Below are 13,588 nucleotides of genomic sequence, written 5' to 3' on the forward strand. Positions count from 1 at the left end.
AGTAAAGTCAGAGAGATGCTATGTTGCTAGCTGTGAAGATCCAGGAAGGAGCCAAGAGCCAGGAAACGTGGGCAGCCTCTAGAAGCTGGAAATGCACGAAACACTCTCCCTGGAGCATTCCTGGAGTCAAACCCTGTAGACACCTCGATTTTAGCCTTATGAGACCTACCTTGGGACTCCAGAACTATAAAACATAAATTGGTACTGTTTTAAGCCAGTAAGTTTGTGGCATGTTGTTACAACAATAAAACATGAATATACTGCCTACAGAAAGAACTCTCCGGCTTCTAGCAGGAGAGCCCTTTTAACCCAGTATCAGGTGGAATTTTTACCACATGCCAATTAAAGAAAAAGGGGAAAAAATGTTATTTGTATGTGTGAAGTAAGCCATCACAAATGAGGGAATTAAAAGATCAGGCACTAAAAGAATTGATATATGTAAACTACAGCGAAAAGCAGGCTGGGCTATTAACTTTAGTAACAGTCAAGTGACCTTACCATCCATTAAAATTCCTTTCAGTTTCTTATTCTACTCCACATTACACCACTGTAAAAAAAAAAAAAAAAAAAAAAAACTCTATTTATTTGTGGTTAGCCATCTGTATTAGTCACCTCAAACTGCCACAACAAACTACCACAGATTGGTAGCTTAAATAACAAACTTCTTTTCTCACCATTGTGGAGGCTGCAAAGTCCAAGATCAAGGTGCCAGCAGATTTGGTGTCTAGTGAAGATCACTTCCTGGCTTGCAGACAGCTGTCTTCTCACTATACCCTCAGATGTCAAGGAGAGAGAATGCTTTAGTCTCTCTTCCTCTATTTATATGGGCACCAGCTCCATCTGATTAGGCGCCCCCCTTATGACCTCATGTAACCTTAATTACCTCTTTAAGGCCCTATCTCTAAATACAGTCACCTGGGGGTTAGGACTTCAACATATGAATTTGGGGGGGACACATTCAGTCCATAACACTATTAGTAATCATTATTTAGGTAAGGAAACAAAAAAGGGAAGCTATTTTGCTTCGAGAATATTCATTAAGGAAAACTACTGAGTCATATAAATGACTATAAACAAAAAGGAAATGACTAGGACTATAAAAAGATTCCAAATACCATATTAACATACAACTTGTATATTCATTAATATATTAATATATGTGGACTTATAGAAAAGGACGTGGGCCAATTTTATGTTTATACAATGCATAGTCAGCTCCCGCACTAAAAAAAGAAAGGTGCCTCTTTAATTTGTCTTTTTTAAAGTAAACGTGTGTTTAAAGATATACCAGCTTTGTAAGTGGGGAGGAACGAATGGCTATAGCACCGAAAAAGTCACTATATGTATAACCTACAACTGTAAACTCAGTTTCTACAACCCAGAAAATTAAGAAAGTAGTGGAAACAAAAGTCAATATATCAGAGGCTAATAACAAAAGAAAATAACAATTCCCAAAGTTTGTGATTTATTCCACAAAATTCTGTAGATGTAAGTGCTACCTTGACTCCAAGCCATTAATGCTCAATAACAAATGAAACCATTGAAATTTCACAGATATGATAATATGTACCAGATGTGGAGTTTATATGACACGTTAGTTTCTAAATTTGGGACATCTATAGCAAACAAGTATTAATTCATTCTTATATTCTCTCTCTCTTACAAAACATTTAAATGTGAAAAGCCTTTAAAAAACTACTCACTTTTAGAATGCCATCATTAGTTTATAATCAATTAAATCATCCTCACAGATTAAGAAAATTAAGTGTTGTATTCAGATGTGCTGAGTCAACATTTCACCTAGAAATACCTATGTTAAGGATAAAATATTAAACAGAGTATTAAACTCACACATTTGCTAATTATCCTTGCCTGAACTGCCCTCGGCCATGACGTACACTGATGATCAGAGAAAATGTCCATACATCCAAAAGAAACCCCATCAACAAAAGATGATATTCTTCTGTAACCTGTTTGATTCCTACTCTTTATTTTTTCCTCTATGGGTAAGACTGTACTATTCTAACACCACAAAGGGAGGAGAAACACAAAACAGAATGGCAAGTGTATGTCGTTTGTCAGGTATTCCAGCTTGGTTGGAAATACTAACAACTATCTAGGAAGCAGTCAAAATTGAAGAGTAAAGAATTATAATCACTATCAAGTTTTTGTTGCTGTTCTTGTTGTTTTCACCTAGTCAGCTAAGGTTTGAACATACTCAGCTTTGCGTGCATTCCATGGTTGTTCACTCAATGACTAAAGTACAAAATTAATGTTACTTCCATTGGAAAAATGTTAGACTGCTTACCCCACCTGCTGTTCACTGCTAAAATTGTGCCTTGCTGACTGGTTTCACTTCAGCTGCGAACAGACACACCTGTTCAACAAATGATGCCTGGGACTGGCCTGAACTTATCTTTTTATTGTTGTCTGGAGATGGAGTTTCTTAACTTTTGGAGATGCCTTGGAGTTACTACACCTAGTTCAACCTTCATTTAACAAATGGCTCAATTGTCCTTTATTTGATTAGGTCAAAAAGCACCTATACATTTGCTTTCAACCCTAATACTCACCTCTTGTTTTTAAAAAATCCTTTAAGAACTTTTGTAAAAGGAAATGACGCATCACTTCATAGCCACTTTTAAGCAATTTGCACTTTCAGAACGTGTACTTACAGAGCCCATATCAATCTAACACTTTTTTTAATCTATAAGGATGATTTAATCAATTATAAACTATAACTGTGGCATTGTAAAACGAGTATTCTCTTAAAGGCTCTTCACATTTAAATAAGTGGAAGAGAGAACGAGAATGAATTAATACTTGTGTGTTATAAATGTCCCAAATTTAGAAAGGAAAAAGAAATTGAGAAGGCAAATGAGATGCAAAAGTTTCCCAGTCTTTTTAATGTCACATATCCCAGCAGCCCACTTAGAACTCCTTATATTTAAGGACCTAGAATCTGAGGAATAGGAATATGGCTCTGACAGCCTAAGGAATACAGCATGGTGAAGCCACACACTTCAGACTTCGGGATAGTGGGAGAAACCTAAATCCCTAAGTCATGTGGTGGAAACCTTAAATTGCCATCTCTCTATTTTACTACTCCACCTGTTTCTATCTCCAAGAGGAGTAAGATATGTTATTAAATAAACTAGAAAAGCTGAAGTAAGTTAACAGATCTAAAAGATGAACTACAACTCAATACAACCTAACCATTTGCAATATTAGAAAAAGATATATGCTTGATAGGAAAGCATGAAGAGCACATAATTGTTCTAAGAGGCAAAAAAAAAATTCAGAATTAGTTGATCATTCATAAATAAAAAATTAAATATTATCCTAGAAGTGAGAAACCTCAAGTTCAAATATGAATCACACTACCAACTACTTAGCTGTATCTTTAAAAAGGCCTAAATCCACCCAATTATTATTTTTTCATCTGTTAAACTACTTTTAATACTGCCTGCCTCTTTCACAGGGAGGTTCTGATAATCATTTAAATGTGAGGGTTTCTTTTACGGCCTAGGCTAAAGAATCAGTTTTAGTTCATTTAACTTTTATTGTTTTTTCCTTACTCATATGAATAATGCATGCTCATGGTAACAAAATATTCAAATAGTGCAGAAAGAGTAAAAAAAAAGGAAAAGTTCCCTCATCTTCCTTATCTCCTAGTCTTATTCGCCAAAGGTAACCACTAAATGTGTTCCCCATATGGCCTTCCAGAAATATTCTATGTGTATGGATAAATATCTTTTTCTTTTTTTTTTACGCCTACAGCACCTGGTCTTCCTAGGTGGTCTCCCATCCAAGTACTAACCAGGCCCAACCCTACTTAGCTTCCGAGATCAGAAGGGATCGGGCCTGTTCAGGGTAGCAGCGGATGAATATCTTATTTTTACACAAACATAATGATACTATACTAACTTTTCCAAAGTAGCTATTTCCCTCAATAGTGAATGTTTACCATATCTACCCCATTCTTTATCGGCTGCATGGTATTCTTCTACAAAGACACACCATTATTTATTTAATCAGCCCTTCTTAATAGAGATTTAGAAAGTTGTTTCCAGGTTTTCTTATTTTAAATAACAATGAAATGAACAATCATCTACTTATATTTGCGAACTTGTTAGGACGTATCTGTAAGATAAATTGCTAAGTATAGAATTGCTGGGCCACAGGCTAAATTTTGATGTCAAATTGCCTCATTTATGGGTTATCAACCTCCACCGAGAGAAAAGTATCTAAGTTCAGCTAATGCTGAATATGATCAAGACTTCTTTACAACAGTTTTAAAGGTTTTCTGTACAGTTTCATTAGGAAATTTATCACCAAGGAAGTTAACATAGACTTAAATATCTATAGCAACCTAATTTATGTTTTCACCATCTCTTTGAAGCAAATAATCCACAATTTTCATTTATCGAAAGAAATAAAATTAATAATAATAATTTTAAAGTTGAGGTACAAGACATTCCAGAGAGTACTGGTTACCACAAACTGAATAAGGTTAGCCATCATCATTATAAAGGGCCTTTATATCACTACCCTAGAATTTTACAATTATGTTAAAAATATAAATGTCTCTAACTACTTGTCTTTGTTTTCCATGGTTTTAAAGGTGTTCCAATGATGCTAAATCTTTTACCTAGAATGATGTAACAATAAAAAAAATTATCCATAAGAAAAAAAACAAGGCAGAAGAAATGCTCTGTCATGAGTTAGTCCGAACCTAATTTTACAGTATAAAGGAGTACTACTAAAAAGCTGATATAACTTAATTCTTCCCTTCTAGATTAAAAAAAAAAATCTAATTTCATTATTCCATATAGAAACAGCACATTTTTTATAAATTCAAGTTTAAATTTAACAAAAATCTACTGTGCCAATTCATCACTAATTAGTTTAAGAAATAGTTAAGAAAAAACAAACACTAAAGTTACTTGTAGAATTTAACATTTCAAGTATGTTAAAAATATAGAATTATATAATCAGCTTTAAAAAAAACTTTATATTTAATAACTGATTAAAAAAATTGAGAAAGGTAAAAAGTGGCAAGGGATCCAAAGTATAGACAAAATAAGAATTGAGCTTGAATAATATATAAAACAAATGAGTTTAAAACAGACAAAAAGAGAAAATAGTGAAAAGGGATTCTATAGGTAGGTATAAGACCTCTGGATAGTTTAATTTCCTGTTTCAGTCTCACAGTTTTAAAAAATCTGATGTTTGTATTAAATTGGAAAGTTTTATAGACTTACAACTAGGAGAATATAAAATCCACTGTGAATTAAAGCTGTTGTATAAATCTGACCCTTGGGAGAGCAGTAACTTATTAGTTGCTGAGCTTCCAACCATCAAAAAAAAAGGTACTTCAACTAGTATAACAAAGGCAAATGAAACGTAAAGAGTTCTCCTTATCTGAACTCCCAAAACGACACTGCCTAAAAACACACTCTCTCTAGCTTGCCTCATTTATGTTCTAAATACCTTCTAAATGCTATAACTCATTCAACATTTACTGTACTCTCTTCAAAAATCACAGTGCTGTATCATGTACAGGCCTTTAAGTAGCATACCATTAATGAAGAAGACATACAAGAAGTAAATAACTATAATAAAATGAGGAATGAAAATAAATGCTGTATTTATAAAGTACGTCACTAAGTGAGGAAAACCAGAAGCTTCACAAAGAAGAGCAGCATGTGAACTCAGCATGTGAAGATGAGTAAGATTTTGAAAAATGGCAAGTGTAAGAAATATAACAGTAGAGTTTGGGTTTCAAACTAAATAATTCTGGCTAACAGGCAGAAAAGGAATTTACTAAAAGAATTTCAGGTAAATTGATGAAAAGTCTGGAGGCTGGGGAGAAAAACAACACGGAAATAGGCATCTTAGAATTCAGCCACACTAACACAACAGAAATAGACTAGTTAGGATGCCATAGAAACTGCCATAGAATAATTCTCTTATATCTACATGTCATTGCCTGAAGATTTAAAGCCTAATAAAGAATGTTACTGAGTCAATAGGCAAAATCTCAATAAAGTTAGATAACAGGATCATATCAAAGTTAATTTTCTGATTTTGATAATTGTGCTATGGTTATGTAAGAGATTTCCTTGCTTTTAGGAAATACATACTCAAGTGTTTAGGGGTAAAGGGACATCATGTCTACCATTGCCTCTTAAAGATTCTTTTTAATCTTTATTTAAAAAAAAAAATAGTGTGTATGTAGAGAGAGAAAAACGGGAGAAGGAACAGGTAGGTACCTAGCCTGTCTACACTAAAGTGATCATCTGGGGCGTTGAAAGGTGAGATTCTAACCAGTCCATGAAACTCCAAAACACACATTATTGACCGCACATTATTTCATGTGGTATCTCCCCATGAAAAAAAGACTAAAAAAACACAGATGGTGGAAAAGATAAGGAGAGAAAAAATGGAAGAGACAGGCAAGCAGAATCCTCATAAAGTTTTGAGAAGTTTACCCTAGTTATTAATTCATAATAATAAGTAAACTTATATGAACTACTACCTTGAAATCATTACAATTTGTCCATAATTCTTCAGCTCTAATACTTAAGCTTTCAAAGATCCCATTCTGAATGGGATCACCATGGTGCCACCCGCCAGAGTGGACACTCATCCTCAAGTTTCAACAGCACTTTCCTCTACCCCTCCCTGCCCACCATGAAGCCAAGTGGAAAACATGAGGTGCAAATCAGAGCCCCACTCTCCTCTGCCTAAAAACCACCCACTTTAAGTCTACTTCTATATTGTAAAAATGAAAAACAAATCAACAGCCTGCTTAATTTCTCCTTCCAATGTACATAAAATAAGTGCTCTTCAAATAACATTTTCTGGTTACCTCTTAAGTCAATTATTTTCTTGGCAGTGAAGAGGAGAAAAATACTTTTTAAAACTTAACAGGCATTGTTCTACAAAGTCATACTGACAAAAAAGCAGCAGCAAACCAAAACATTACAAGGGAGTGGGGTGAAGAATATAAGTGAAAATCAGAAACTAAGATTTGTTCTCAGAAAAATACTCATTTTTCATCGAGCTCTGCTCCCAGAAAACTCATAACTTCTTTGGAAGGACTTGAGATTTGTGTATCTGTAACAAGGGTTAAGCCTTCTTCAGTGACTTAAGACTAGGCTTAAACAAAGACATGCTATTTTATTATCAGCCTTGTAGTAAAAAGAAAACATGATAATGAAATATCCTAGTCCTCAATATCATGCACCGAACTACTGGGATGTGAACTTGAGATTCACAATATACTCAAGTTTATAAAGATTCCAAATTCACTATTTCAATGAAATTCACACTGCATTAGACTGTGAGAAGGAATACCAGTTAAATATTTTAAAATTTCCTCAAATGTAACTGTTAATGATCCTTTTATACCAGATTATAGAAATCTAAATATGAACCAATTATTTCACAGAATATGCATCCATTAAAATCTCTCACCATTAGTAACTTCTCACAGCTAAATACAGAAATAGAAGAATCACAGCACTGATAAGCCAAGAATACACATGAATTTTTGATAACAGTCTTGTCATCCCAATTATGCTTCGCTTAGGTAAACTAATATTAAAATGTGTTTACTAAAAAAAAAGTGTTTACTATCCCTTAACATAAGTTTGACTTGGTACTAAAGAAATAGGGGTCAGACGTATCTGTATCAGCCCTTAACAGCAAGAGGACACAAAGATAGGACTAAGTTTACAACAGGGAATTCATCCTATTGATCTCCATATTTTTTAATTTTCATGCTGTGTGCACATACCAATTAAGTGACATGGATGGTAGGACACAGCACCCCTGGGAGCAATGTTCTTTACAAAAAAAATTATCTTTTAAGCAATTTAAGGCTGACAGACATCAGGCTGGTCAAATTCTAAGAACAGCATCCTAATAGCATCAGGATAAAATTAAGCATATCAATTTGTATTTCTTTTCAACATCCTTTCACAAAATCCACTCATATGTGAAATATTATCTATAACGATTATCTATGCACTTGCCCAATGAAATGTTTATAAAAAGTTTTCAGGTCAGCAAAGTTGTCGTTTCCATCCAAAAGAAAAATTATTGAACCATTTACTCTTGGTACCTCAACACACACACAAACACACACAAATGGCTTCTAACAAAAGAAAATAAAATTTCAAAAGGAATGAATCCAATGCCCCAATAAGTTAATAAGTAGCTTCTATAAAATAGAAATAATTATGTGTCAGTATGTTCTTTATTTCTCCCTTTGATATTTCATCCTGCATCTGGAAGTACTGACATCTGAATAGAAAACAGCTTTACAACCACTTAAATTAATTTCTAAAAAAACGGTAAAAGTCATGCTGTGGAGTGGTTAAGACTAAATAACCTACAGCCTCTCTAGAGGTCAATTGCCCAATAATGCAGACAATAATTACTACTTTTCCTGGAGAAAACAGGAAAAAGCAGCAATGGCTTACTTATTACATAATTCCCCTGGAAACAGAGCCTGGTGGTCTCAAATTATGAGCTTGCCATTTTCATCCTAGCAAGACAGTAACACTGTTAAGAATGACAATAATTGGAAACCATATTCTGCAAATGGTGCATAGCCCAAACTGCACCCCCCCCCCACCTCACCCCTGCCCCAGAAAAACAAAACAAAAAAAATCCCTCTGGGCGAAAACATGCAGTAAACAATCTTTTTTTGTTTTTTAAGTAATATGTAATGTTCTCTTATTCAACAGTCCTCAAAATAGAGAATGCATACACCTGGGGGTTCATGAAGCTTTTCCAAGAGGGATACGAGCAAGGGCGCTTTTTCATTTTTCAATTAGTGTTGACGATCAAAAGTATTTTATATTAGTTTCAAGCATACAGCATAATGGTTAGACATTTATATAATTTATGAAGTGATCCCCCCATTAGTCTAGTACCCACCTGGCACTATACATAAGCAAGGATGCTTTTAAGGGAATCAGTTTTCAGATACTCAGTATCCATACAAAAGCCATTTTCCCTGACTGTGGTGCATTCCCTGAGCCCCTAAGCAATTTTAAATATAGGTAGAGATGTTGAGAAAGTATAACTCTAAAGACCAAGTAACAAGTCCTTTTGTAAATCGAGTAATTTCCAATTCTTTGCTTTCAACAAAATGAAGGAGGGCCTAATCCAGTCTTCAGTTGACAGATGATTAATCTTTTTTTATTTTAGCATATAATTTGAAAGTTATTCAAAAAATTGAGTGACACATAGAACAAAACTCCAATCATTGCCACCTATCAATGTTTCTCAGTGCTTACATCTATTAAAACAAAAATTAAGAAGGGAACTGATGCTGTCTGATTCAGGCAATTATTACCCAATAATCCATGGATATCTAACAAAACTCAATAAAAATTTACCTTTCTGTATAATTGTAATCAAAATAAGTTGTACATTATTCCACGTAATCTTAATTCAATATAAAAGAAAAAATTTATACCCAATCCCTAGGGCTATAAAACATTTTTTTTTAAATCAAAATTTGTTACAGAGAAGCAGAAAAGGTGATCACTAAAATATTTTTAAGCTTGAAAGTATATTACATTTGATAAAGTTCTATGGGAGATGTAGAATTAAAACTCAAGTTAAAAAGAATAAGGAATAATGTAAATCTCACTGCTAAGAGTTTATTAATGTGATTCTTAAATGGATGAAGGTGAATATCAAATCACTATATTATTTAGACTCCATCCAAGTATAACAATAATATGACAGTTCTATTTAATATGTCAATATAGATGTGCTGAAATTTTTATATTCTGAAATTATCTGAAACATTGACTTCAAATGTTGGATATAAACACTGAAATACAATATCATAACATAATTCAACAAAAAAAAAATTTAGGCAGAATACAAGCAGAAAGTTTTGAGAATCAGTTGTGTGTGTCAGTAATGGAAATATGTAAGTGAAATAATGGCCATTGAGAAAAGCAGACTTCAAAACAGAATACATTAGAAAAGATACATAGGCCAAAATAGTTATGTCTGAGCAGTGGTTTGCAACAGCAGGGGAGAAGATCAATTCTGTAGATTACCAAGAGCTAATCTTAAAGCAATTTTCTTTGGGGGCACTTAAGCATACTCAGCTTCTAACCAAATACGCTTCAGGTTTTCTTTAAAAAAGGGAAATATAATATAGAGACTGTCATTTGAGTTTGAGCTCTGGTAGGCTCTCAATCTCTATCCCGCTGACACGAGGGTGACTCCTTTCAGCAACAATGAAGGAGCAAATGCCTTAGAAACCTGTCAGCAACTCTGACATTGTCTCTTCTTCCAGGTTCATAATAAACTTGAACATCCAAGTCAGAGATTTCCCTTTTACTGAGTGAAATAGCAGTGACGGAAATGTCAAAGGCATCTTGTATTAAATATTACTCAGGCAAAAGATTTATATTGTTTGCAAAGCAAAAGTTCAGTCAAGGAAAAAAGCCTCCAAGTTCTACTTTCCTTAATGCAGTTATAAACAGTTGCCTTATCTTTTACTAGACATAAATAATTAAAACATTAACAGCAGCTGCCACATAAACATATGCGCAAGAAAGCAAAGATCTGCTGACATCCACAATAACTGAACGTGGTATCAGTGTTACCTTAAGCCTTATAACTGTATTGAAATATCAGGAAAAAAAACAGATATATAAAAAGGATCATTCAACTGTCCTTTACACCAGGAGTCCCCAACCTCTGGGCCAAGGACCAGTATTCAGTGGCCTATTAGGAATCAGGCCGCACAACAGGAGGTGAGCGAGCTTCATCTGTATTTCCAGCCTCTTCCCAGCGCTAGCATCAAGGCTTCGGCTCCACCTCAGATGATCAGGCATTAGATTCTCATAGGAGGACAGGCCCCTGGTGCCAAAAAGGCTGGGGACCACTGCTTGACACCTCCCTTTTGAAATCTCAAAGTCACTCCAGAGGCAATTGGGGGTAGTAGTTGAAAGAACAGGTTCTGAAACCAAAATGCCTGGGTTGAATCCAGGCCTTCCAATTTGCTTGTTGAGTGATAATGGATAAATTATTTAACCTCTCCTAATCTTGAGTTTTTTAACTGTGCCTCAGTTTTCATATTTCATACGAAGTGCTCTATAAATATGAGTTACTATTATTACTACAAGGAGGAAAAAAGAAAAAAAAATTCCAAGGACTGTCAACAGGCCTTGAGTTGCTCTCCGCTAATAGCTCATCAAAAAGATGAATATAATAATAACAAACCCGAGTATACTGGTTTTTTAAGTTATTGATTACATCAAATACAATATCATGCTTCTAGTGGGTATTCAATGAAGAAAATTAGCCTTATTATACGCTTACCCAAACTATATAGGCTTGGGTTTATACCATCTACAGAAGCACTGATTTAAAAGAATGAAATTCACAGATGCTATGTAGTCAACTAAGTTACCTTGTAGTATTACATATCTAGAAGTGTTTTGTCTAGTTTTATTGTCTTGTTTTCCTTTCAAAAGGCATGTATAGGTAGTGGTCTAAAGCAGAAAGCGAAGGCTGTCAACAGTATTAAATTCCAGGGTTAGGCAACTTATCCTTACGCAGCTAAAACTCTATCATTATGTGTTTTTGTTTTTTGTTTTTTTCTGATTATTTCAATTAATCTCCATTTGGGGCAGAAATGTGCAATGGGATATGAGAACAAGGAGCCTTCAGTCAGGGCAATCAATCTTGTCCTATTTAATCCTTAGGGACCAATAATGTTATTCTTAGCAAGCCTAAATACAAACAAAACTTCAGAACCTGAGAAGTGGAAGGGACCTTAGAGGTTACCAACCCAAACCAAAAAGAAGGAATAAGCTTTCCAACACCTCTTCATCCAGCTTTTCCTGAAAATACGATGGTGGTGGTAACCGCAGTAGAAGTGGTGGTAGCTGCAGCCCTTGTTTATGCCCCAGGCACCGTGCCACGCATTAACACACACTGGCACATTGAATCAAACTGTGAAGTAAGGAAGTCCTAAAAGAAAATGTAAGGTGGAATTTTTAAAGCCATTCCAAATAAAGGATAAAATCTTAAAATTTTAATAGATTGGGTTACAATGTTAGCATAGATCAAAAAATATATAGTATTCATTCTCTAAATGATATAGCATTTTACTCAATTTAGTTCAATAGGGATGAGTAAGACAGAAGCACCTTCGTTCAATATCACTCAAGTTAAAGACACTTGCTATTAAAGGCCTGGGTGCCAGACATTTTAGTACCAAAGGTACCATTACTATAATTACTATTAAAACATGATCCCTGAAGCCAAGGAGTGTCTATTTTGTTCTCAGTAAAGCAGTGATTGCTTCACAAATGTGTAAGAGATAAAACACAGTGGACTCAAGGGCAGGTTGATGTAAATCCCAGCTCTGCCACTAGCTGTCAAACAGCCAAGGCAAGTCAACCAGTAAAAATGAAGATGTTTGTGTGTGTTATAAGGTTGCGTAAACAATTTTGTTTTTTTAAAAAAGGCTGCAATAAAGTTATAGTTACATATATAAATAATGTTGTTATGAAGACAAAATATAATAAGTGTACACTAGATTGGTCTGTTTCATTTCCTAATAAGCTGATCCTAAGAATTTCTTCATACCTCAAATTTTACTTATTACCTACCTTAACCCTAACAAGGTTATGTTACCCTTAAAACCTTACATTTTATAATTTTTTTTTTTTTTGCCAAATTTGTATTTTGGTATACAATTACTATCTTTAGGGATGTCGCACCTACTGTGACCTTAAGATACTGCAAATACGTAAGTATTTCAGTAACAGGAAATTTTATATCAAAAAAATTTTTAATCTATGCACATGAGAATTCAAAACATAGTTTTGTACTACAAATGTTAACGTAACAGCAGAACAGATAGCTCATAGAAATCTAACTAACTCCTTTAGTTGGGACATCAGTGGAGTAAGAGTTTGCCTGTTTCAATTCCCTGTTTCAATCTCTAAGAAATTTTCTTACAAGTGTGTGACGAAGACCGATCAGTCATATTGCTATTAAAATTCAAACCTGACTACTAAAACATTTACAGATTGAAAATTCAGAAAGATGAAGGCCAGTGACCATTGATTCGTACACAAATATAATTAAGACAATTATTACACTATTTAAAAAAAAAAAGAGAGAGAGAACTAAGCATCTGATCCTGCCCCCACATACTAAAAAATAAAAAGTCCGTCGGGGGTATTCAGTCATTCAATAAACATTATGCGCCTACTGTGTGCCACGCATTGCACAGTGAATAATCGAGAAAAAAAATTTTTAATTAAAAAAAAAATCCCTTTCTCTTCATGACAGGAATGTCTCCCCGTATTGTCACGCTGCCCATTACTAAGCCCCGGGTGCACCCCACCGCATAAGGATTTATCACAGTGACACCCCACCTGAACCCAACATGTCCCCTCAGCTTGTGCGCTGACACACAGCCTCGGTCTCTGGGTTCTTAACCATGACGGATCCGTAACCACTTAGGCGGGCTGGGGAGGCCCAGGAACCCCTGGTCCGGCGGCCGCCCCTGCGGGCACACCGCGAC

General features: G+C 34.8%; 2 protein-coding genes and 1 pseudogene across 2 annotated transcripts in view; 1 reads left to right on the forward strand and 2 right to left on the reverse strand.

The window, feature by feature from the left end:
• AVEN (apoptosis and caspase activation inhibitor) overlaps window positions 1-11,975 on the reverse strand; it is a gene marked incomplete at its 5' end in the record, with an annotated part of 139,323 nt that extends 127,348 nt beyond the window's left edge. Inside the window, one exon of the mRNA XM_025038760.1 lies at window positions 11,874-11,975. Within this exon, the coding sequence (XP_024894528.1) occupies window positions 11,874-11,975 (102 nt within the window). The remainder of the gene's footprint in view (window positions 1-11,873) is intronic.
• Window positions 1-13,588, forward strand: part of CHRM5 (cholinergic receptor muscarinic 5) — a 71,249-nt gene that overhangs the window by 42,960 nt on the left and 14,701 nt on the right. The gene's annotated exons all lie outside the window — the stretch shown is intronic.
• Window positions 3,772-3,888, reverse strand: LOC112469821 (annotated as a pseudogene).

The sequence above is a fragment of the Pteropus alecto genome, unplaced genomic scaffold (assembly GCF_000325575.1).
Source record: "Pteropus alecto unplaced genomic scaffold, ASM32557v1 scaffold86, whole genome shotgun sequence".
In the NCBI taxonomy this organism is placed as follows: Eukaryota; Metazoa; Chordata; class Mammalia; order Chiroptera; family Pteropodidae; genus Pteropus; species Pteropus alecto.